Here is a 25,844-nt window from a genome sequence, read left to right on the forward strand (position 1 = left end):
TTGTATCTGAAGTTCATTTTGATAAAGGGTAAAAAGTTGGGATTTGACTTTCATTTTTTCCAGATGCCTATCTACCTATCCCAACATTATTCATTGGAAAATCCATCTTTCCCCACACATTTTAAAGCCACCTTTAGAGGTACTAAATTTTTTAATGTGTTTGGATCTCTTTCTGAACTGCCCATCTGAGATCCACTGATCTATTCATATGTCAGTACCATGTTTTAAATATTACAGTTTTATAATGACTTAATAGTCAATAAGACTGGTCTCTCCTTATTAAAGACTTTTTCACATCTATTTTTGCTTATTTTTACATATGATCTTTGAAATAAGTTTGTCTACCTTAAAAACATTCTCCTGGTATTTCATTGAGATTACATTAAATATAAATTATCTTAAGACCAAATAATACTTTTGTGATGTTCAATCTTTCTGTATAGAAACATGGTATGTTTTTCCATGTAAATAATCTCCTGTGTCCCTCAGTACCATGTTAAATATTTTAAGATAAGTGGTGAACAATTCTAGGTTTATCTGCTTTTCTGTTGCTGCTGTCAACATGTTTTTTCCCCTAACTCATCTCCTAACTGGCTATAGACTGCGTATATCAAAACTATTGATGTCTATACCTAGCCCTTTCCTTAACTCCTTAATTGTAGGCTTTCCCTTTATTCTCTTGGATTTTCCAGGTTAATTATTTTATCTGAAAATAATAATCATTGAATTTCCCCTTTCCAATGTTCATACCATTCATTTTCTTCTGTATCTACTTACATTAGTCCCACCAGAAAAATATGACTAGTAGTGCTCATAATAGAGGACATTCCTGCCAGTTCTAGAATAAGAAAACCTCAAATGTTTCTCCATGTAGGCTCTAAAATGTGATAAACATATTTATCATTTTGATAACCATATCCATCTATGATTTTATCAAGAGCTGTTTGACATTTATAAGTAACACTGATCTCTAGTTTTCCTTTTTGAACTTGCATTGTCAGAATTTGATATCAATTTCATGCAAGTTCTATAAATAAAATCTGGAATTTTCTTCTCTATCCTCTAAAATAGTTTAAATAGTATTGAAGTTTCCTGTTCCTTAAGGGTATAATAGACATCTCCATGAAAATATCAGTCTGGTAGTTTTTTAGAAGTACCAAAAAATTCCTGTTTCTTTGGTGCTAATTGATCTGTTTAGATTTCCTATGTCTTCTGGGTTCAGTTTGGCCATGTTCCCTTTCTTAGACAATGTACTCAGTCATTTTACCCTACTACAAGGAGGCAACCCAGGTTTCCTCCTTGTTTCTATATATATAGTCTTCCTCCTAACAGTAGCAACACTATTTCTCCCAATAATCAAAATTAATCATTTTTTCCAGCATAGTATTTCATTTTTTCATCTGTTATTTCAGTTATACAGTTCAGCAATGTGGCCAGGTTATTCTAAATGTCCAGTTCAATTGAACAACTACCATGTTCCTATGTGAAAGTATTGTTTCCTCACACTAAAACTTCTGTGTATCAGCAAAGTTCAAAGTTGCAGAGGCAAGATGAAAAAGTATTTTGAACAGGTGATTAGATGTGAAGTAAAAGATGACACTTCTACCTCCACTTCTTGATTCATAGACCCCTGTATTCTGTTTATGGAACTAAAAACTACTTTAACGTCACAAGGTTTTATCTTCCAGGTAGAATACAATACGTTACAACAGGAACATGGTAAGACAAATGAATCCTGTAGTTGTCAATCAATTGCCTCACTTATTTTGATGTGAATGAGTCTCTTAATCAAAAGCAATATTGTATAGGATGCCATGTTATTGAATAAGGCTTTTAATAAGGCCATAGATATTACTGCTGGCAGAAACATGAGGGGCAGGGAATGCAAATCCATATGTACAGTAAGCATTCATCGCAGTAGTGACAAACCACTGACCTTCCATAACAGAACAAATCCAATGTAATTAACCTGCCACCAGCTGGCTGGCTGGTTGCTCTGGGACATGGTGCCATATCCAGGGCTCAAGGTTGATCTGTTTGCAGGTAGAACACTTGGCAATAGTGGCAATTCAATCAACCTTGGTAAGCAGTAGTGCTTATTAAATCCTCTTATTTCTCCCATCCCTGCACCAGTGATACTTTAAGTGCCCACCACATAAGCCCTGGAGTTGCTTTGCAGCGATGCTGACTACTATCTGTAGGATGGGGCATCTTGCCATATATTTCTTCCTCTGAACAAAGTTTGTTGAACATTTACAAAAAAATATAAATCTCATTTCCTGTTCTTCTTCTGTGAAAGTATACTTTCCACCTCATACATCTTTGTCACCAATCTTTCTCCTCCAACTTGACTATTTCACCAAACTCTGAACCATTGTCCATACACTGATAAACATCAATCCCTTGGCCATCACACCTTGACAATTAGTATCAACTGATTAAAGTTCTGTCTACCAGAAAGACCTTCCCTACTCTTTGAGGTGGGGAATACCCTTAAGTAGGATTGTAATGATTTAGTAAGCTCATTTTTGTTGTATCATGCAGAACCGTCTCTAAACTAGATTCCTTTTATTTCCTTCAGTGTGCTGGTCATAGAAAATGTTTCGTGAGACTGCATATGTGTGGTGAAGAGGAAAAAGCAACACAGCAACAGTTGTAGGCCATCAATATACTTAATGTACTACAGTCATATCCTCTTACCCTTTAGTAGTAGTATCTGTATAAAATGCCATTCTACCTAAAATAGCTAGAATATTTTATTTTATTCAACTGAAAAATTTTCTATATATATATATATATTTTTTTTTTTTGAGATGGAGTCTCACTCTGTTGCCCAGGCTGAAGTGCAGTGGCTAGAGGGATCTTGGCTCAGTGGAACCTCTGCCTCCTGGGTTCAAGTGATTCTCCTACCTCAGCCTCCCAAGTACCTGGGATTACAGGCACATGCCACCACACCCAGCTAATTTTTGTATTTTTAGTAAACACAGGGTTTCACATGTTGGCCAGGCTGGTCTTGAACTCCTGACCTCAGGTGATCTGCCCGCCTCAGCCTCCCAAAGTACTGAGATTACAGGCATGAGCCATCGTACCCAGCCTTGTCAACATGTGTTTCTAACAGACATCTCAAACTTAACATATTCAAAACTGATATTCTAATTTTCCCATCAAACCTAGTCTATCTATCCACAGTCTTGCCCATCTCACTAAATGACCACTTTATCTTTCCACTTTATCTTTGCTCAGGTCAGAAACTTTAGTGCCTTACTCTGAAAATTGGTAATTAAAAATTGTTTAATTAAGCATTAATCCTACCTTTTTAATATGCACTATATTTCTGGGTAATCAACCCCAGTTGCAAAATAACATCCATTTAAAAATAAAAAGAATGCCATTCATTTAGAAAAAAAAAAAAGATTGAATTAGAAAGTCCCCATGTTGGCATCCCTAATTAAATAATTAGTTCAGGCAAGGATGATCAATGTGTGTTGAAACCATTAGGTGAAATATTTATTGAAAACTTGATATCCCCCCTGGTCTCTATCTTCTACTCAACAAATTATCTAGTAGTTTCAAATGGAAACATTACAGTAGAGGGATCAGGCTGTTTCCTCCTTAGCTTAGCCTCATGAATAGTGAGATAGTCAGAATTAAGTGCTACCTAACATTAAGCACTACAACTTATGAAGTATTCTTGCCCAAAGTATCAAACATAAATCTCAGTGAGCCTTTAGATTGAAAATTCAGTTTATAGGAAATACAGGCAACAGAACAGCAAGTTAAATGACATCACAAAGCAGTCATGAGATAGTGGTACAGCAGTAGTGCTCAAAGTATGGGCTTCAGAATGAAAGTCCAACATCACCAGCAGTTCTTTGGAAACAGCCACCTCAGATCCACTGAATCAAAATTTCTGAGAGTGGGGACTAGTTATGTAAGCTCTCCTAGTGACTCTTAATGTACAATAAAATGTCTACCAGACTAATAATCTAGTCTCTTCCATAAGTCAGTGTCAGAGAGAAGAAAACATATGAGAAAACGTGTTGTAATGTTACAGTTTAAATGTAATTAAATGAATGATTCTCGATTACACACTAGTTGGTAAAAGTTAACTGTAAAAGACATTGTGGAAAATATGGAGAATTTGACTAAGGACCAGGTATTAAATGTTAATAAGCAATTATTCATTTATTTGGCAGGATACCGATACTTGGTTATCTGAAAAATACCTATTTTTAGAGCTACATGCTGAAGCATGTTGGAGAGAACTATCACAATGTCTACAATTTACTTTAGAATACGTTAACAGAATAAAATGTTTGAAGTGGATATAGAAAAATGTTAAGACCTGTAGAATCAAGGCGATAAAAATATGAGTGCCCATTGGAACACTGTTTATATTTTCTATATGTTTGAAACTTTTCATAACAGAATATTAATGTCATCCTTGACTTATCCTCTTAATAACCCCTATATTGGCCAGGCATGGTGACTCACTCCTATAATCCCAACACTTTGAGAGGCTGAGGTAGGAGGATTGCTTGAGGCCAGGAGTTCAAGGCTACCCTAGGCAACACAGAGAGGTACTATCTCTACAAAAATAAAAATTTGGTTAGCTGGATACAGTGGCACATGCCTATAATCTCAACTACTAGGGAGGCTGAGGTGGGAGGATCACTTGATATCAACAGTCTGAGGCTGCCATGAGCTATAGTCACTCCATTGCACCCCAGCCTGGACAAGAGAGCAAGACCCAGCCTAAGAAAAAAAAAAATCTGGCCGGGCGCGGTAGCTCAAGCCTGTAATCCCAGTACTTTGGGAGGCTGAGACGGGCGGATCACGAGGTCAAGAGATCGAGACCATCCTGGCTAACACGGTGTAAACCCCATCTCTACTAAAAAATACAAAAAACTAGCCGGGCGAGGTGGCAGGCACCTGTAGTCCCAGCTACTTGGGAGGCTGAGGCAGGAGAATGGTGTAAACCTGGGAGGCGGAGCTTGCAGTGAGCTGAGATCCGGCCACTACACTCCAGCCTGGGCGACAGAGCGAGACTCCGTCTCAAAAAAAAAAAAAAAAAAAAAAAATCTACCACATCTATGTCAATAAATGACATGTTTCTGCCAGCCAGCTGTATCTGGAAAAAACGAATCCAAAGCATGTCTCACCATCTCTCCCACTCCCAACCTAATTTGAGTCACCATCTTTTGTCTGGATTAATCCATTTTCCATTTAACCTGTCTCCTGCTTTCCTGTTTCAATTATTCCATCCACTCATATAGAACACTCTCTACACTGAGTGGCCACATATCCATTTTAAAAGGAAGTTATGTTACGTTTCCCTTAAAATCCCCAAATAGTTCCTGTTTTTTTGTTTTTTTTGTTTTTTTTTTTTGTTGTTGTTGTTGTTGTTTTGTTTTGTTTTGTTTTGCAGAATAAAAGTAAAAACTCATACAAAGCTAGTAAGGCCCTTCATGACCCCCCTCAGCCGCATTTGTGACCTACTCTTCCCCTGCTGACTTCACTTGAACATGACTTTCTTGCTCAATTCTTTGCACTTTTTGATCCCTCTGCCTGGACCATGTTTTCCTTCATATATCTATATGGCTGTCTTTCCCCATTACTTCCAGCTTTCTTCAAAAACTCCACCATCAATGAAGCCTTCCTTGCCCACTCTGTGTAGAAGAGGAAATATTTTCATCTCATTGCCTGGTAGTACATACCATCACTTGACATAATAGAAATGTATTTATTTCATTGTTTTGAATTCCCCCTCTACCACTAGGATTTAAACTCCTTGAGGTCAAGAACTTCGTGATTCTGCTCTCTGCTATGTTTACTGGTTCCTGGAATAGTGTCTGGCACTCAGTAGATGCCCAATAAATACACATATATATTCTTTTAAAAACCCCAAACTAAAAAATAAATTACAAAACTGCAATTTCAATTGCACTAAAGAAAACAAAAGTGCAACACTGCAAAACAATCTTTCAAGCAAAAAACTTCTCTTTAAATTGTTTTATAAAGTAAGTCTAAAATTACAACTATTTCTATTAATTCCTACAAGACAAAAAGGCTAAGGTAAATACTTAAAAAAGAACCAGTTATCAAAAGTAAGTTTTCTAATAGATATCTAGATCCCTTTAGAAAAAAATATTTAGCATGAATAAAACAAGCAACGTCGTCTTACTACTGCCAAGTTTTAAAAACAAAAAAGTAATTCAATCCCTATCTCATACCTACTCCTTATATCTACAAACTTAAAGTCACTAGAAAAATCATATTTGAGAGTTGGTAAAAATCTTCTCTAAATTAAAACCCTAAATTAATAGCAGCATTGAAAATAAATACTGACCCTTTTGCTCAGAACTTAAATCAGTTTGCCTTCCAAAAACAAATCATCAATTAAAATAAAAATCAGAGAGTGGACCTGAAAGCAGCAGCCTGTATGACACTAGTTTGTTTTGAAAAGCAAGTCCTTTGCCTTATCCTAGGCTTGGACTCAGGGTGCTGTCCCTCAGCCCCATCGGGATATGGAGCTTCATCATGTCACAAGAGAAAGGAAAACGCAAAAAAGCAGGTGGCCCAGGGGATGGCAACCAGTAAGGAAAGATGAAGCCAAGACAAAATCCATCCTCTGAAACTGCCAAATGATGCAGCAAACCTATCTCCCATGAAAGGAACTATAACAATAAGAAGACTTTAGTAACTAGGTCAGGAAGGTAAGAAGAAGAAAAATAAAAAACTTTAGATTGTAAGAAAACTGATAAAAAGGGAACAGCTTAATTTTTTTTCATGAGAAAATAGATGCACATCCTAACCCTCTTGACTAAACGATTAACATTTTTAGGTGACCTAGAAATATAGTATAATGTAAGGACTTATGTAAAGTCACTAGGTACAAAAAACTCTCTGGAAAACATTTTTTAAATGCTCCAAAACAAGGCATCAGGCAGTCAGGATCTTGCTCTGCTCTCAATTATGACAAACTGTTTAATATGAAAGCTATATTGAGACACCTAAATCCCCTAAACTCCTTGAAAAAAAAAAAAGATGAATTTCAAAGTGGTAATTATCATTTATTCATAACTTGACAAAAGTGTAAGCATCCCACAAGTAGATAATCCAAGATTAAAATACAGGTATAATTCAACATTAATATGCAACTGACTTGGTTCTCAGTCCTTTGGTAACTTCGCAATTCATACTCTAGAGTATAGACCTTTTTAGCACGCCAGTTTGCAATGAACCAGCACCGTAAAACAGAATGGCCAACTGTTCCTCTGTTGGTAACAAATGTGCTAATATATACTAGTTTAAACTTGATCTATCAGTGAGTCAATGAACCATGAAGGGTGGGGGTTAATCAGGGTGTTCTCCAAACAAAGGCTCCTGAGAGCGGCAGGGACGCCACTCCCAGACTCACATCTGTGCTGTTTTGAGTGCAGCACGATGGGAATGGCATGGTGTTCATCAAAGTTAAGAGCCCAGAACCTTGTCATACTCTTGTGTATATTCACCACTATTTTACACAGAAAAGCAACCAAGTTGTTGCAAAGATAAAACCCAAACACAGGAAATAGAAACCTCAGTTAACCACAAGTCTCAGGAGCTATTAATATTAAACTATGCCCAGTTAATGTGTAACAGTGATGGTAAAAGCCTTTCCTACATAAGATTTGACAACTTTCCAGTAGAGGTCTGAGTTAGAGATATTTTATATTGGCAATTTATATTAAAATGCATCAATTTCACCTTATTATCCACAAAAGCTTATAGATGCAGATCTTTACATATACAGATGAAAATAATTTTAATGCTGTAAATCAAAGTAAAAACAAAGCCATGTAACTTCTAAATTTACATGCAGCCCAGCAATGTAAACATATCTCTATTTCTAATAGCTAAAACTGATTGAACAGTAATTAGTAGAAAGAATCACCTGCTGCCGGAATAATCACCTCAATACTTCAGAATTTAAATGATAAAAGAGCTAAGGCTATTTAAATAGACAGTAAGAGAACAGCGAAGAAAGAAAGAAGAAAAATTCAGCCAAACGTGTCATCCATATATCTTTATCATTTTTTATCCTGATATAATGAATTTTTACTCATTTTAGAAGATGCTATAGAGTAGAGCTACTTAACTATATCACTTTTCCTAATTAAAAATCCAGACTGAAAAGAGATAAATGTAACTGACTTTAGGAATTTATTTTCCCTATTCTACATAGAAGTCGACCACAAAATTGGTTAAAATAATTAGCATTTAAATACAATTAACCTCATAGAAAATCCAGTTCAAGTGAGATAATTATACATTTAATCCTTCATGAACTAGAAAATTATAAAAATATTAGAGAATACTTTTACGAATATGTTTTAACTTAATGATTTTATCAGTTAAAAAGCTTTTTCAAAGTATCCTTTCTGGATCATATGTAAGTAATTAGGTATGGCTTTTTAGAAAAATTTTTAGTTATTTGCAGGGCCTCCAAAAAAAAATACATTTTAGCATTCTAAGAACATATGTTCCACCATAAAGAGTAGTGAAAAGACTGGTGTACTATATGTTGAAGACCAATCAGAGAGTTTAAAATTTTTAATTGAAAATAAACTATATATTTATCATGTACATCATGTTGTTTTAAAATATATATACTTTGTGAAATGGCTAAATTGAGCCAATGTACATATGCATTATCTCACATACTTATCATTTTGTGGTATGAACAGAAAATCTACTCTTAACAATTTTCAAGTATACTTTAACTATAGTCACCATGGTATACAATAGATCTCTTGAATTTCTTCCTCCTATCTAACTGAAATCTTGTATCCTGTGACCAACATCTCCTTCATCCCTCAGCCTATCACATACCCCTGGTCACTACCATTCTATTCTATTTCCATTAGTTCAACTTTTTAAAATTCCACATATAAGAAAAATCATGTGTTATTTTTCTTTTGGTGCCTGGCTTATTACACTCAGCTAACAACCTCCAGGTTCAACTGTGTTGTGGCAAATGACAGGATTTCCTTCTCTTCAAAGGCTGAATGGTATCCCATTGTGAATACACACCACATTTTCTTTATCACTTGTCCACTGATATATACTTAGATTGATTCCTTATCTTGGCTATTGGGAACAATGTTGCAATAATCATTAAAATACAGATCTCTTCAATATACTGATTTCATTTCCTTTGGATATATTCCCAGTAGTAGAATTGCTGGATCATATGGTAGTTCTACTTTTAACTGTTTCAGGAACCTCCATTCTCTTTTCCATCATGGCTATACTAATTTACACTGTCACTAACAGTGTGCTAGAGTTCTTTTTCTCCACACCCCACCAATACTTATCTTTTGTCTTTCTGATAACAGCCATTCTAACAAGTGTGAGGTGACATCCCATTGTGGTTTTAATTTGCATTTCCCTGATGGTTAGTGATGTTGAGCATTTTTCCATGTTGTCCATTGGTATGTCTTCTTTAGAGAAATGTCTATTCAGACCCTTCGCTCATTTTTTATTCATATTATTTGTTTTCTTGCTATTGAGCTGTTGCAGTTCTTTATATACCTTGGATATTAACCCTCTGTCAGATGTGTGACTTAGAAGTAATTTCTCCCATTCCATAGGTTGCCTCTTCACTCAGCTGTTTCCTTTGCTGTGCAGAGCTTTTGGGTTTGATGAAATCCGACGTACCTATTTTTGCTTTTGTTGCCTGTTCTTTTAAGTTCACATCTTAAAAATGATTGCCAGATTTAAATATAAATATTTCTATTTGTGTATCCTTTCTTCCATGTTAAGAACTGGGGCTCCCAACAACAAGGCATCTGCCCATTTGCCCAATCGTATGATGTATAAAAACCGGTTTCAGAAAAGTGGCAGCCAGACAACTAAGAAAAATAAACTTGCTGAAATGAGTTCAAGATTTATTGGCCACTCTTTTCTTGGCCCCCTAGACTGAACGTATATATTTCTTTTTCGTTTCTTTTTTTTTTTTTTTTTTTTTTTTTTTTTTGAGACGGAGTCTTGCTCTGTCGCCCAGGCTGGAGTGCAGTGGCCGGATCTCCGCTCACTGCAAGCTCCGCCTCCCGGGTTTACGCCATTCTCCTGCCTCAGCCTCCCAAGAAGCTGGGACTACAGGCGCCCACCACCTCACCCAGCTAGTTTTTTGTATTTTTTAGTGGAGACGGGGTTTCACCATGTTAGCCAGGGTGGTCTCGATCTCCTGACCTCATGATCCGCCCGTCTCAGCCTCCCAAAGTACTGGGATTACAGGCTTGAGCCACCGCGCCCTGCCCGAAAGTATATATTTCAAGTATTGTGTTCAAAAGTTACTTGGGTTAGCTTTTTCCACTTTCCATATATTGCCAGACCAATGGCTTGAGGTATTCAATGGCATGAAGCTTTCCACCTGTGTTCTCTTTCTAGGAGGAAGGAATACACAAATAGAAATATTTATATTTAAGTCTTTAATTCATTTTGTTCCAGTCTATCTGGGACAAAGATGGACTTTTTAGTAACTTTTTTTTGAACAACTGGATAACAACTATTTGGAAAAAGATAGGATCAATACCTTCTGCCATACACAAAATAAACTCCAAATGGACTAGAGATCTAAAATTCAACTATACAAGTACTAGAAGAAAACATGGGTGAATTTATCTACAAGTTGAGTGTAAAGAAAGCCTTACTAAAATGCAAAAGCCAGAGGCAATAATGAAAAAGTGTGTAAATTTAACTCCATAAAAGGTATGTATGTATTTAGAGAAATGGTCTCACTCTGTTGCCTAGGCTGGAGTGCAATGGCACCATCACTGCTCATTGCAGCCTTGACCTCCCCAGGCTCATATGACCCGCCTGAGCAACTGGGACTACTGGTGTATGCTAACCACACCCAGCTAATTTTGGGGGGTTTTTTTAGAGATGGGGTTTTCCCATGTTGCCCAGGCTGGTCTCCAGTTCCTTGGCTCAAATGATCCACCCACCTCGACCTCCCAAAGTGCTGAGATTATAGGGATGAGCCACTGCACCTGACCCATAATGGTTTTGTTTATATATTTATTGAATTTTGAGACAGAGTCTCACTCTGTTGCCCACTCTGGAGTGTAGTGGCATGATCTTGACTCATTGCAACCTCCACCCGCTGGGGTCAAGTGATTCTCATGCCTCAGCCTCCTGAGTAGCTGGGATTACAAGCATGTGCCACCAAGCCCAGCTAATTTTTTTCTATTTTTAGTAGAGACAGGGTTTCACTGTGTTGGTCAAGCTAGTCTCGAACTCCTGGCCTTAAATGATCTGCCCACCTCAGCTTTTCAAAGTGCTGGAATTACAGGTGTGAGCCACTGCACCTGGGCCCATAAAAGGTTTTAATTAAAAACTTTGCATAAAAAAAATCGTTATAAGGGAAAAATTATATATTGGGAGAAAAATATGTGTGACATATCAAACAAAACAGCTAATATTCCTGAAATATAAAGAACTTGTAAGAATTGAGGAGGAAAAAGACCAGAAGTATTATGGAATATGGGAAAATAATATGAAAGACAACTCACAAGATATTAAGAATAGCCCTGAGACTAGCTGAACATGAAAAGATGCTCAACTTTAATGTAAATTAAAACTATATTGATATACCATTGTTTACCCATCACATTGGAAAAATTCTAAAACATAAAAGTACATAAAACATACAATCTGTTGGTGAGGCTTTGAAGAAATGGACACTTTTATACATTGCTGGTAAATATTAAAAAAAAGTTATAAACCCCATGGAAAGGAATTTATCAATATCTAACAAAACTACCCATGTGCTTAACCTTTAACCCAGAAATCCTCATCTAGAAATTTACCAAGATACAATACGCACAAAGTTTTCTGCAGCATTATTAGTAATTGCAGATACTAGAAACAGTCAAAATGTCCACACATGGGGGAGTAAATAAAATACGGTACAGACAACACAATGAAGTCTTATACAGCTATTAAAAAATATAAGGAAGCTCTCTGTAACATGATATGGAGTGATTTCCAGTATACACTGTTAAGTTTAAAAGGAAAGTGGCAAAGTATATACTGCATGTTACCTTTTGTGTAAAAAAATAAAAATTTTAAAAACATACATATATATGGTAACTTTTCAAAAAGGAGTATAAGATAAACCAGAAACCAGTGCAATTGGTTACCTATAAGGGGTAAGAGAGATGAGGTGGAAATGACACAGGAAGGAGTGTTTTCTTCTTTTGGGGACATGTTAATGTCCTACATATTAAATATATATAATGAAATTAATGAAATAGAAAAAAACAAACTGAATATGGAAACTAAGCCAACTGTATTTCAAGTAAATATTACTATTACGAAAGGTGGAAAAAGCTAACCCAAGTAACTTTTGAGCACAATACTTGAAATACATACTTTCAGTCTAGGGGGCCAAAAGAAGAGCTGCCAATAAATCTTGAACTCATTTCAGCAAGTTTATTTTTCTTAGTGGTTTGGCTGCCACTTTTCTGAAACTAGTTTTTATACATCATACGATTGGGCAAACGGGCAGATGCCTTGTTGTTGGGAGCCCCAGTTCTTAATATGGAAGAAAGGATACACAAAGAGAAAGGAGGGACTCAGGGAAGAACCTTGTAGGATTGGACAGATCCTAGCAAGATCAATATAAACTCATGATTTCTAATAAATATGTCCTAACTCCGTCGGCTGCAAGAGTCTACAAGTTATGACCTCCTAATCACTAGGAGTATATTCAGCTCCCAGATCTTGGTTTCCCAGTACTGTTTCCCACCAAAAGGAACCAGAGTTTCTTAGAGAAATGGATGATTCCTGGGCCGGAACAAAGAAGGTGTGAGATAAACCTAGAATATTCTCTTGTGCCAAAAAGTGAGGAAATGTTGCCAAATTGATGGAAACAGGTTGAAAAACCACATTAGAGAGTTTTAAGGAGCTTCTTAAAATGTTTCACCTCTATACCTCAAAGGAAACTCAATTTCAACTTGCGTAAAGGGAAGACTTATCTTTCTCCCTCCCTACACCTTCTCCTTTATTTCAGTTCCAAGCACTTACATCCACCAGTACAAGAAATTTGAATCACCTTTATCTTTCTCTCTCTTGACTTAGCTGATTTAATGTTATAAACATTTTAAATCTTTCTCTCATCTCCTGGGTCTGACAACTCTAAAATTGCCAGATCAATTTCAACTGTTACTTACAGACATGTTACCAACATGAGAATGGTATCAACTGTATAATTAATATGAGCAAAGCATATTGTTTTAACTAAAAGCCAAATATAGAATATTTTGGAAGCAGCCCTCAAACATATAGAACACAGATTACATAAGTATTAACTGTAAAATATTTTATTGGCACCTATCACTTTTTGAGTGTTTATATATTTGATGCCTAGTTACATATACAACCAAGGTAGGCGTCATAAGGATAGCACAATCTGAATGGCATATCAAAGACAGCAACTAATAAACTTCACTGGATTTAAAATTAGATTCTCTTTGCAGCAACACTACAAGCTATTGAGTATGCCTCCTAAGTGTCAGGAGAGCATGGTGGGTTAAGAACCATGGACAGTGGGGACAGACTGCCTGGGTTTGAATCCCAATTCCACAACTTCATAGCTGCGCGACCTTATCTGTAAAATGTAATAATAGTTTCTTGTCTCAGGGATGTTGTGAAAATTAACATCTGTTGGTAATGTGAAACACAGCACATTCCATGACACACCAAGAAATCATGATGATGATGGTGATAATGATGAATTCTCTTAGTATAATGCCACTCTCTCTCACCCTCTCCTCTGGAAAGACAATGCTTAATCTTGGTCTCAAAAGGCTAAAGAGTTTGGGGCTATGGATTCTATAGAAGCTCAACACATAGCTGGAGAGCTATACAATAATAGTAAGAGTTACCCTTTATTGAGTACCTGCTGCTTTGCATACATTACATATTTAAGCAACATTGGCATTATCAACTTCACTTTACAGATAGGAGACCATAGAAGACATAAAGATCCCAAGTAAGTGGTAAAGCCAGGAACCAAACTCAGCTTATCCATATAAAAATTCTATCAGTCACAATGACTAATTGATTAATCTGAATGATGTATTTTCCATTCAAGTATAAGGAGATAAATAGAGGACCCATCCATGCTATCTAGTGTGATCATCCTTCCCACCTATCTGGTGGGACAAGGATAAGTAAGTCACCTCACTTCTGACAGATTTACTAATATCTGTGGTAAACAGTTTAAAGAGCTTCAAAATAAACATTTGTGGAGTTAGGACGTGAAAGTCTTTTGATTCTGTATGTACTACAAAATGAAATTTTTTATTTTTGATAAGATAGACAATTCAGAAGTATATAAAGAATTACATTATTTCCTTTTGGAAAAAAAAAAAAAACTAAAACACCACTGGTAAAAGTTGGGCAGTAGACTGTCTGGAGCCTACCTATTCTGCTCCGAACTTTGAGAATAGGAAAGTTCTGTTCCCTTAGGTTTCAAAGGACCCTCTCTTTTGCCGATATCAAGGGTTCACAACTAGATGGCTTTCCTTGCTAACCAAATTTATCAGTTTCTCATCTACAAATCCTTCAACCTGCATAGCCCATTGATGGACTCCTTTCCAGTGTTATGACATTTTTAATATACTTGACAATAATATACTTAGTCCCAAATATACAGCATAGTCAGTTATACCCTGCCTTTCAAGAAAACACTACTCTAACAAAAACAAACAAACAAACAAACAAAAAAAAAAAAACCACACACACCAGTGTGTGTTTTAGAATTCGAATACCTGGATAGGAATCTTGTTCTACCGCTTTCTAAGCACTCGACCCAAAGCAACTCAACCAATCTCTCAGAGTTCTGATTCCTTAGCCATCTGTGAGGATTAAAAAATATTGACCACAAAAAAAGTGTTGTGATAAGGACTAAATGAGTTGGTTTATAACAGAAGCAACTAGAATAATCCCTACCACATAACAGATAAGCAGTATACTCAGTTCACTTCACCAACATTTACTGAGCTAGGCACTGTGCCAAGTGTTAGAAATTAAAAAAAAAAGTATTGAACACTTATATGTGAAACTCTGTTTCAAGTACTTAATAATCTCTGTGCTAAGAAGAGTTACAGTCTTCTTACAGTAAAAGTATACCCTTTGTGAGCCCACAATTAGCATTAAGTGATGATATTTTCTATCAGAGTATCAGCAGTGCCAGGAACATATAAAAGAGTAAGTGCCTGGTTTGCTCAGGTACAGTTAGTTTTGCAGAGGATCACCTGGTTTGTATCAGACCTTGAACTTCAAACTAGGTTTCGCTGGGCAAACAAGAGATGAGGGGCATTCTAGACAGAGGGAAGTCCCTAGCTCTGTCACTTAATTAGCAAGTGAGAAGGCACTGACATACAAGAGAACACAGCTTGGCATTAGATGGTATGAAGGGCCCAGGAACCTGACCACACACACAGGCTTCACTTTTGCCTATTTCTGCTCTTTCCATTGAAAAAATAACAAAGGTGTGAAACTAGTAAAAACAGAAAATGAACATTTTTCAAAATATATTTTATACCAAATGTATTTTTTCAAAAAATATAGTTTAAAAAAAAGGTGCCTTTGCTTTAAAGATGATAGACAAGGAGAAAGAAATGGTTGATTTGAAAACTATTACCAGAATGCTTGAGCATACAGCCACTGCAAATATCCAACTACCTGCCTCAAACAACAAATATATTCATACACAACTATAATAAAATTCCTGGAGTTACATATAATATCTGTATAAATACCACACAATTTTATTATCATTAATGATAGTCTAATGAATGCTAAGGGGCTTAACGATTTGTTGCCTAATTTAAAATATTATGTATTTCCTATTTATTCATACTGTGAGAGTAGAACTTCATTACTTTTTATACCATTTATTTTCAGTGAAAAAAGTTATTAAGTGACAATCCATTATACTCTCATCTAAGGATTGAGTCAATGTTTTATCTAATTCTGTAGATTTACAGAATTTGTGTTTTGCTTAGGAAATCCTGCTAAACATAAAGTCTGGTAATCTGTCACAAATCAGTGTATTTATATGTGTTTTTAAAATTCCTTTAGGTTAACAAAAAGAAATGTCTGCCTTTTTTTTTTTTTTCATAGTGCACACCCAATTCAGGCCAAGGCATTTGAGAAATCTCAATAATAGTGACAGTCATGAGGAAACTTTTTTAAATATTGAGAAATTATTAACGCTGACCCTAAAGGTTGCCTACTTCAAGAGTTTGGAGTTCTGAATCATTATGTTTAGAAAAGAACACTAGAGAGGGACAATTTTCAAACAAGATGATATGGATACTTTCTAATAGGTGTCTGAAGTCCTTGTTTTTACAGTAGAGTCTAAATCTACTATAAATCTAAATATGGTAAATAAAGTATACTTAATAGGTATTGTAGAGTAACTGATGACCTGCTGGAATGACACATCAGTTAAGGGTTCCTGCTCCAGATTCAGACAGGTACAGATTTGTTCCCAGCTCCCTCTACCACCTACCAGTTGTTTAACCTTGTTAACTGATTTTTACATTATTTAAGCCTTAGTTTTTTCATTTATAAACTAAGAGATGATTTTTGATAATAATAAAATTCACTTAATTATACTATTTTCTAAGTCATGCGTTGTTTTCATTCTTCAAACCTCACAGCAAAACTCATAATTTTGTTTCCCTTCTTACATGAAAACATATGTGTAGTTCTTGATGCTATTATAATGAAGATTTAATGAGATAATTCATAAAAGTTGCTAGCAAAAAAAGGGTACATACTAAATGCTTAATAAACGTCAGCTATTATCATTAGGATTTAAATTTTATAATAATGACTTCAGTAAAGGAAGAAATGTTAACTTATTTAACAGCATGAAAACTTAATTCAACATTTTACTGAAAATATTTAGAGAATCTTCAATTAGCATTTTGAATATAATCACATAATAAGATCTGACAAAGTTTATTTAAATTGTATTCCCAAAGAAGTTTTGTTATACAAAGTACAGTGAAAAGGGCTTCTTCCTAGCAAAAGAATTTGAAATAGAAATAAGATAACAATGAATGTACTTCATAACTCCTGTTCTCAGGATACTCTGTCAATGACTAAAGCAGAAATACACTTTTATTATATAAGACACCAATTACTTGTTTTTAGTATAATTATGACCAATTACATATAAAAATGTATCCCTCCCTTAGAATAAAAATGCCACCAGGGCCCGTGAGAAGCCCTGGGGAAGACTGTCTGATGTTACTTATCCCAAGTATAAATAGAATGAATCATTTCTGAAGAGCTAATTGCTTTCAGCTGAAAGGGTAGAGGTTATGAGCTAGGGCTATTGATGGACAAAGAGAAACACTGCAGGAACCTTTGCCATGTCTGTCAACATTTTCCAAGGATCCCATAAACCAGTCATACAGTAAAACTCTTGGAAAATAAATGAGAACTTTACATGAATCAGGAATGGGTATTGGTTAACTTTTAACAATATTTAATAAGAATATAGCATGTTCTGTCACCTATAATTAATCCCTGGAAAGCTTTCTTTGGTTAAGTGTGGCATTCAGGGTTCTACATAAGTTCATTCAATCAAACTGCACTGCTGAGATCTTGGCTATCCATGGTTCTTGGTCCTGGCAACATATTAGAATCCCTGGAGAGACTTTTAAAGAAAGCCCGTGCCTGGAACCCACTCAGACCTGTTTTATCAGAACCTCTCAATCCTCAGACTCAGGAATAAGTCCTAAGAAGGATGAAATTCTAAGAAGTGATATTCATGTGTACATATGTCATAACATAAATGCTATCCTTTTTTGATAGCACCCTATTTATGTTTTCAATTTCTCTTTTTTTGATCATTTTTAACATACTTATGTGACATTCTCTGCTTGCTTTATTATGTGGAGGTCTTGGCAGTCTAATGATAGTTTGTTATGTCTGCAGACTCCTACAATGAATTTTTCCCACCACTACTTACAAGAGTAGAAAGGGTTCAAAGGTCAAACTAACATGCTCTCGGTCCAAGATAAATAGTAGTTTTTCCTATTCTTTTATTAAGCAAATTTTACATAATAACTATGTTTTCATACATTTATATTTTCAGTTACAATTTTGATAAAATTAGGAGTTTGGTTTAAAAAGATTTTCTGTTCTTAACAATCCTTTGAAGAGTTAAACAGTGTCACTAGTTTTTCAGAATTTAATACAAACTAGTTTTTTTCTTTTTCTTTTTTCTAACATGGCTGACCACAGACCTTGGATGCCAATTCTTCTTAGAAAGAAGATCAAAGTTACTGTCAAATGGACAAGTTTCTAATGGAAAACTGGGGAAAGAGAGCCAGGACCTTCTGGAGTGCCCACGGGAAGAAGCTGGGGTGCAGAAAGGAAAAGCAGCTAGAGTCTGGCAGAGATCAACCCCCAAAGAACTCAGGGCCCCACCCTTATGACCCAGGGCAATGTTATTGGTGGCAATTTGGGAATTTCCCAGGGATAGAGAACTGGGTGGCCAGCTCCTGCAGGTGTTCCCATACTCCCCTCAGACCCAAACTGAGATGGTGGTCACCATATTGCTTGTGCACCAGTCGTGGGCCTCTGCTATGCCCAGGGATTCTCCACCCTTGAATCTCTGTAGCACCAGATCCCCTGCAAACAAACCCCATAACCTGTTCTGACTTTGGAAAGCCCAGGGTGCAAGTTCCCAGGGTGCTGTGGAACCTCTAAAGATCTAACCCCCAGTGTAGGTCACCTATAAGGGAGAGGGGCACAACTTGCCAAAACCTCTTTGGGACAAAGGAAAGGTGGGCACAGTGCCAATCGCTAAAGGAGGCAACACCATGTCAAGGAATGGATACGGAGAAGGGGTCATCTCTGGCAATACCCTCCCACCCCATACACTGTTGAAGATGCAGCAGTGGTTCTTCCCATTGGGGGCCAGCACAGGTACTTGAAGAAAGAGTTTTTCATGTATTTCAAGATGGCTCCACCCCTGCTGAAAGTGAGCCAATGCTACTTAGGCTTACATAAAGGGTGGGGCCCAACTCCCCATCCCTACACAGAGCAGCAGCGTCCCAGCAATGGAGGACATACGAGTCATGGAGTTGCCTGCCCTAGACTGGGGGAAGAGGCTCTGCCCCAAGATCATTTTGGTGGTTGTCTTCAGAGGGGCATATGCATAACCTACAGCCACGCTACAGCTAGGAACCAAAGGATAAAATCTTTATGAACTGATCATGAGCCCTGTGATGGGGTATGATAGAAAAGCAGATCGCATTCCTGCCAGCACTGGATAAGGAGCTAGTGCACCTCCCCCTGCCCCCCAACCAGTGACCCCAAAGGCCTCAGCACAATCTCTTCCTGCCACTCCCCTGTCAGGACAGGTGCTTCTACTGGACATCAGCCTAACTGAGGGCAAGCTGGCTCTTATTTTTTAAGTGCCACCTACTGTATTGCAGCCTGAACTGTACTATCAAATAAAAAGCCCACTACCAGAAAGGCTTAGTGCTACTCCACAAAATAAGCTTCCTGAGACTTCTGCACCCTCAGCCCCACATGGGGCTATGTGGATATTGGATATGTGTGTCAGCTCATATATCCAATACATTGCTACAACAAGCAGCATCTAAGAAAGCTACCACACCCACGGAATCCATAAAGAGCCTTGGCCCCCTGAAAGCACCCAGAAACAAAGTCGAATGATCACACACAACATACACCATAGTCATACTCTCAAGGGAAAAAAAAAACCGTTTAAGTCCTGTCCAACCAATAGGAAATTCAAAAATAAGAAGCAACAGCTCCCTTAGATAAGAAGGAATCAGCCCAAGAACTCCAACACTACAAAAAAAGTGTCTTCATACCTCTAAAGAATTACACTAGCTCTATAGCAATGGACCCTAACCAATTGAAGAGTTTGAAATGACAGATTAAAAAAACAAAATATGTACTGCAAGGAAACTCAGTGAGATCCAAGAGAAATTTAAAATCCATCTCAAATAAACCAGAAAACAGTGCAGGATATGAAACATGAGATAGCAATATTAATATAAAACCAAATAGAACTTTTAGAATTGAAAAACTCACTAAAGGGAACATCAAAATACACTTGGAAGCAGGCCAGGCATGGTGGCTCACAGCTTTAATCACAGCACTTTGGGAGGCCAAGGTGGGTGAATCACCTGAGTTCAGGAGTTCGAGACGAGCCCAGATGACATGGCAAAACCTTGTCTCTACTAAAAATACAAAAGTTAGCCAAATGTGGTGGCATGCACCTGTAATCCCAGCTACTCCAGAAGGTGAGGCAGGAGAATCACTTGAACCCAGGAAGCAGAGATTGCAGTGAGTCGAGATCATGCCACTGCACTCCAGCCTGGGCAACAGAGTGAGACTCCATCTCAAAAAAAAAAAAAAAAAAACAAAACAAAGACAAAAAACTACAACATTTGGAAGCTTTAATAATAAACTACACCAAGCAGAAGACAAGATTTCAGAGCTCGAATACCAGCCTTTTAAATTAACCCAGTTAGACAAAAAGAAATAATCTGAAAAATGAGCAAAGCCTTTGAGAAATACGAGATTATGTAAAGCAACCAAACCTATGACTTATTGGTATTCTTGATGGAGAAGAGGAAGAAGTAAGAAAATTGGAAAACATATTTGAGGCAATAATTCAAGAAAACTTCCCTAATCTTGCTAGAGAGGTTGACATCCAGATGCAAGAAATTCAGAAAACACCTGCAAGATACAAGATGACCATCCCCAAGGAATATAGGCCATCAGACTATGCAAGGTCAACACCAAAGAAAAAATCTGAAAGGCATCTAAAGAAAAGGGCCAAATTACCTACAAAGCAAATCCCATCAGACTAATAGATGAGTTCTCAGCAGAAACCTTATAAGCAAGAGAGATGAGGGGCCTATTTTTAGCCTCCTTAAAGAAAAAAAAAAAGCCAGCCAAGAATTTCATAATCTGCCAAACTAAGCTCCATCAATGAAGGAGAAATAAAGTCTTTCCCAGGCAAGCAAACACTAAGGGAATTTGTCACCACCACACCTGCCATACAAGAAATACTCAAACGAGTTCTAAACATGGAAACCAAAAAACAATACTTGCTACCATATAAGCACACAAAAATACAAAGTTCAGATATCTTATAGACAGCAATTATGCAATTGAGACTAGAAAGCAACTACCTAACAATACTCAAATATCAAATGTATAGGAACAAAACCTCAAATATCAATATTAACCTAGAACATAAATGGCCTATATGCTCCACTTGAAGGACCCAGAGAGGCAAATTAGATTTTTAAAATGACCCAACCTTCTGCTGAATTCAAGAGACTCATCTCACATGTAATGACAACCACAGGCTCAAAGTGAAGGGATGGAGAAAGATCTAGCATGCAAATAGAAAATTTAAACAGAACAGATGTTGCTACACTTGTATGAGAAGAAACAGACATTAAACCAACAACATCAAAAACAAAGGAGGGCATTATATAACGATAAAGGGTTCAATTCAACCAGAAAATATAACTATCCTACATAAATATGCACTCAATGTTGGAGCACCCAGGTTCATAAAACAAATACTACTAGACCTACAGAAAAAGATAGCAATACAAGAATAGTGGGGGACTTCAACACCCCACTGACAGCACTAGACAGATCACCACAGCAGAAAACTAACAAAGGTATACTCTGGACTTAAATCAGGCTCTTGACCAAATGGACCTGACAGACATCTGCAGAATATTCCACCCAACAACACAGAATATACATTTTTCACATCTGTACATGGAACATTCTCTAAAATTGACCACATAGTCGTAAGTCATGTCTCAATAAGATAAAAAAAATCAAAATCATATCAAGCATCTTCTGAGGTCATAATGAAATAAAATTAGAAATGAAGAACAAGACGAATTCTCAAAACTACACAGATACATGTAAACTAAACAACTTGCACCTAAATTTTGAATAAACAAAATTAATGCATAAATCAAAAAAAATTGAAACATGAAAATTGAAACACAACATACCAAAACCCCTGGGATAGGCACTTTAATGAATACCAGAACTACATGGACCTGTAATTGAAAGAAGATTCTTAAAGAAAAAACTTCTTGAGATATTAATTTTAAAAGAGAAGTGCCAGCCAGGTACGGTAGCTAATGCCTGTAATACCAGCACTTTGGAAGGCCGAGGTGGGCAGATTGTCTGAGCTCAGGAGTTCAAGACCCTCGTGGCCAACATGGCGAAGCCCCATCTTTACCAAATACAAAAATCAGCCAGGTGTAGTGGCAGGTGCCTGTAATCCTAGCTACTCAGGAGGCTGAGGCAGACAGAATTGCTCAAACCCAGGAGGCGGAGGTTTCAGTGAGCCAAGATCATGCCACTGCCCTCAAGCCAGGGTGACAGAGTGAGACTCCGTCTCAAAAAAAAATTAAAAATTTTTTAAACAGTTTAAAAAGTGCCAGTGTAACACAAGAATTGGTAGAGAGTTTTGGAGCCTCAACCATTCATTTGTGTCTGATGAAGATAGCCAAGAACTGTCTTTGTGGGGAGTAGGATAAGGAGTTGGCATCTCCTATAGGCCTCCCTGAGTCCATTTTGGTATAGAGATGGAGCAGTAATGTATCAATCAGTCTTGGTTAGGTTTCTTCACTCTCATTAGAGGATTTTAACAGTTTGTATGAGTTGATTTTAAAAGTCAATCTATTTGCTTTTAATCAGCAAAATCACTCTGTACTCCAAGATCATGCCAGAGAATGACTCCCTAAGGGCCTCCAGCTCTTATGAAAATCAAAGTTTCGAAAAGTAACATTTTCAGAGGATGGTAGACTAAAGGATATGTAGTTTATTCATCTCTGTAATTTGTCTAGATTTTAACCCTAGATCAAACCAAAACATCACTCATTAAGCTGAATAAATATTTGGACAGTGTTCTTTGTTGTTGTTGTTTTTGACAAGTCCCTCTACTCCTATAAAATTGCTTTTACTGAATTGAGCTTTGTTGTGATGTCCTCTGCTTCTTACTTTCTCTTGCTTTTATGACTAAGATATATTGAGGAGGTTACCTCAGCCTAGCCCTTCATAAGCCCCATGGGAGAAGAGTTCCTCAGACCTTAAGTGCAAGAAAGAGCTTTGACTCTCTAATAAAATGACATATTTTTATTTTATAGACAAGACCATGCAAGTTTTATGTATATCTGGTCATGTTAATAAATTTACTTCCACTGAAATTATTTTCATTTTTATTTTTACTTTTTAAATCACTTGACATAAATTTGAAATAACACTGTAAAGGATTCACTATTAAAGTGTTTTTATTTAATTATACATATTCTCTATGTTTCCAGAGAGATCAACTCAACTACAGCCTCTGTGGGTTCTTGCCTTCTTGAAATAATCAAGTCTTCTTGGAAGTCCCAAAGGGGGTAGCAGGGAAGCATGAGCCACTCAGTAAGAGGGTCTTCCAATTTTAATGTAATGTCACTTCACCTCATCTCCCATGAGCAGAACTTTATTGGCTGGTTGCCTTTGATCAACTTGGGTTCTCATGGTTTTCTTGATCAATGATGCTGGAACTGGAAATTTCTAACATCGCTCTGTGACTGCTCTTTGTCTAGTATCCATTTCTATCCTGTGCCATCTAACCCTAAACTGTGCCATCAACTATACAAGTTGCCTCTACTCTGATCTGATAGATGTGGCAAACAAGAAGAAATGAGTTAACAGAAAAACAAGCAAGATTCATAAATCTCAGACCAAAAAAAAATCAATCCTAAGGTCATATTTTAACTAGATAACTTTTAGAAATCCAAATTACATTATATTTGTACTTAGGAATTACATTATATTTGTACTTATGAATTTTATTTAGTATGCAAAATATGAAAATGTCATTTAGAAATTACATATACACTGAATTTATTAAGACATATATCCTAATAAACATGTTCTCTTTTCTCTGGAAATTAACCTTTAGAAAAAGCTACTGTGAAACAGGTAATTCTCAATTACCAGAGTATAAAGCATGGCCTCTTAAGATTATTCAAAAAATTCTTATTTTCAGGCCACAGAGTACATATACACACTTGCCATCAATGTATGAGTGGAAGGAGAATACATTCTTATATAGTTTAAAAGAGACATTAATAGAAAAATAGATATGCTTTTAAAAACAACTCTTAGGTGAACTAAATTAAGTATTTTATTTCAGATTATTGAAGCTTCTTCATGAAAACAGTCATTCAAGAGTTACTCCCTAATTCATTCTATGAAGCCAGTATTACCCTGATGCCAAAGTCAAACAGCGTAGAAAAAATACAGAACAATATGTTTTATGAATATTGATGCAAACATCCTCAACAAAATATTAACAAACCAAATTCAATAGCATCTTTAAAAGATTATACACCATGGCCATGGGGGAGTTATTCCTGTAATGCAAGGATGGTTAAACATATGAAAATCAACTAATGTAAGATACCATATTAACAGGATGTAGGGGAAAATATGATTATCTCAATTAATGTAGAAAAAGTATTTGACAAATTCCAACACTTTCTCATGACAAAAACACACAAAACTAGGAACAGAAGGAAACTACCTCAACATCACTAAAAGTTGTTTTTATTCAAAACATGTCTAGATTAATCATCTATATCAAGGAAACTGGGCTGATTAAAAAAATTCTCATAAGAAGTACTTACCTGCCAATATTTTCTTGAACTGCCTAAACCATATGTCACAGTGGTCTTCACTTAAATTAATAAGATCAAGTGTAGAATTCTTTAGTTTATTTTGTTCCTTTTTCAAGCAGATGAAGAGTGTGATACCTAATAAAGTACCACTTCTCTGCTGTTTAACAGACCAACGCCGTTTCAGTTTCACAGAGAATATGTCTTTGAGTTCAATAAATTCTTCTTTACATAGCAAGTCATACTGAGAATCACCTGAAAAAAAAATTAAAATTTCCAGTTAAAACCATTGTGTCGCATAGAGAGGAACAACAGACACTGGGGCTTACCGGAAGGTAGAAAGTGGGTGAAGGGAGAGGATCAAGAAAAATAAATAATGGGTGCTAGGCTTAATACCTGGGTGATGAAATAATCTGTACAACAAACCCTCATGACACAAATGTACCTATATAACAAACCTGCATATGTACCCCTGAACCTAAAAAGTTAAAAACTAAAATGAATTTTTATTCATTTTATTTTGAATATTCATTTTATTTTGAAAGAAAAAAAAATTGTGCCTGTATCTAAATAATAGTTAAAACCAAAAAAACTTTTCATTTGTAATTTTATGGATTGCCCTGTATGCCAGTCTCTACATGAGAAGGAAAGGGGATGAAAACAAAACTGGGGTTTATTTTGTCAATAATCGGATTAAAAATAGAATGGAAGAGAGACCCTGCCACACAGGCCTACAACATTCAACATCCGAGGATAGTCAATGTATGAAGAATTCCAAGAACATAAACAAAGTGACATTTTAGTAACAAATTGGTTTCACACAAGGAGCTCTTTGGTACTAAGGATAAAGTAAAGTAACAGAAAAATAGAATTCACTAATAGAAGTGACTTTATGACAAATTGTTGAAGGCATCCTTAATGAAAAGGAAATATACATTCCCATTATAGTAACACATACAAAGAGGAAGCAGAAGTACTTGCGAGTAGGAAACATTATAAACTCTGTCAATCAAGGAGGAGATAGCCCCCCGAATTTATCTGTAATCAGACTTTAAAAAAATAGTGGCATAAAAT

The 25,844-nt window shown here is 36.3% G+C and overlaps 1 protein-coding gene across 2 annotated transcripts in view; it reads right to left on the bottom strand.

Annotated features, from left to right (window-relative positions):
• CERKL (ceramide kinase like) overlaps positions 1-25,844 on the bottom strand; it is a 121,072-nt gene that overhangs the window by 41,171 nt on the left and 54,057 nt on the right. For both annotated transcript variants that reach the window (XM_077956608.1, XM_077956610.1), the window contains exon 2: positions 24,783-25,025. In XM_077956608.1, coding sequence (XP_077812734.1) covers positions 24,783-25,025 — 243 coding nt within the window. The remainder of the gene's footprint in view (positions 1-24,782; positions 25,026-25,844) is intronic.

This window comes from Macaca mulatta, chromosome 12 (genome assembly GCF_049350105.2).
Source record: "Macaca mulatta isolate MMU2019108-1 chromosome 12, T2T-MMU8v2.0, whole genome shotgun sequence".
Lineage (NCBI taxonomy): Eukaryota > Metazoa > Chordata > Mammalia > Primates > Cercopithecidae > Macaca > Macaca mulatta.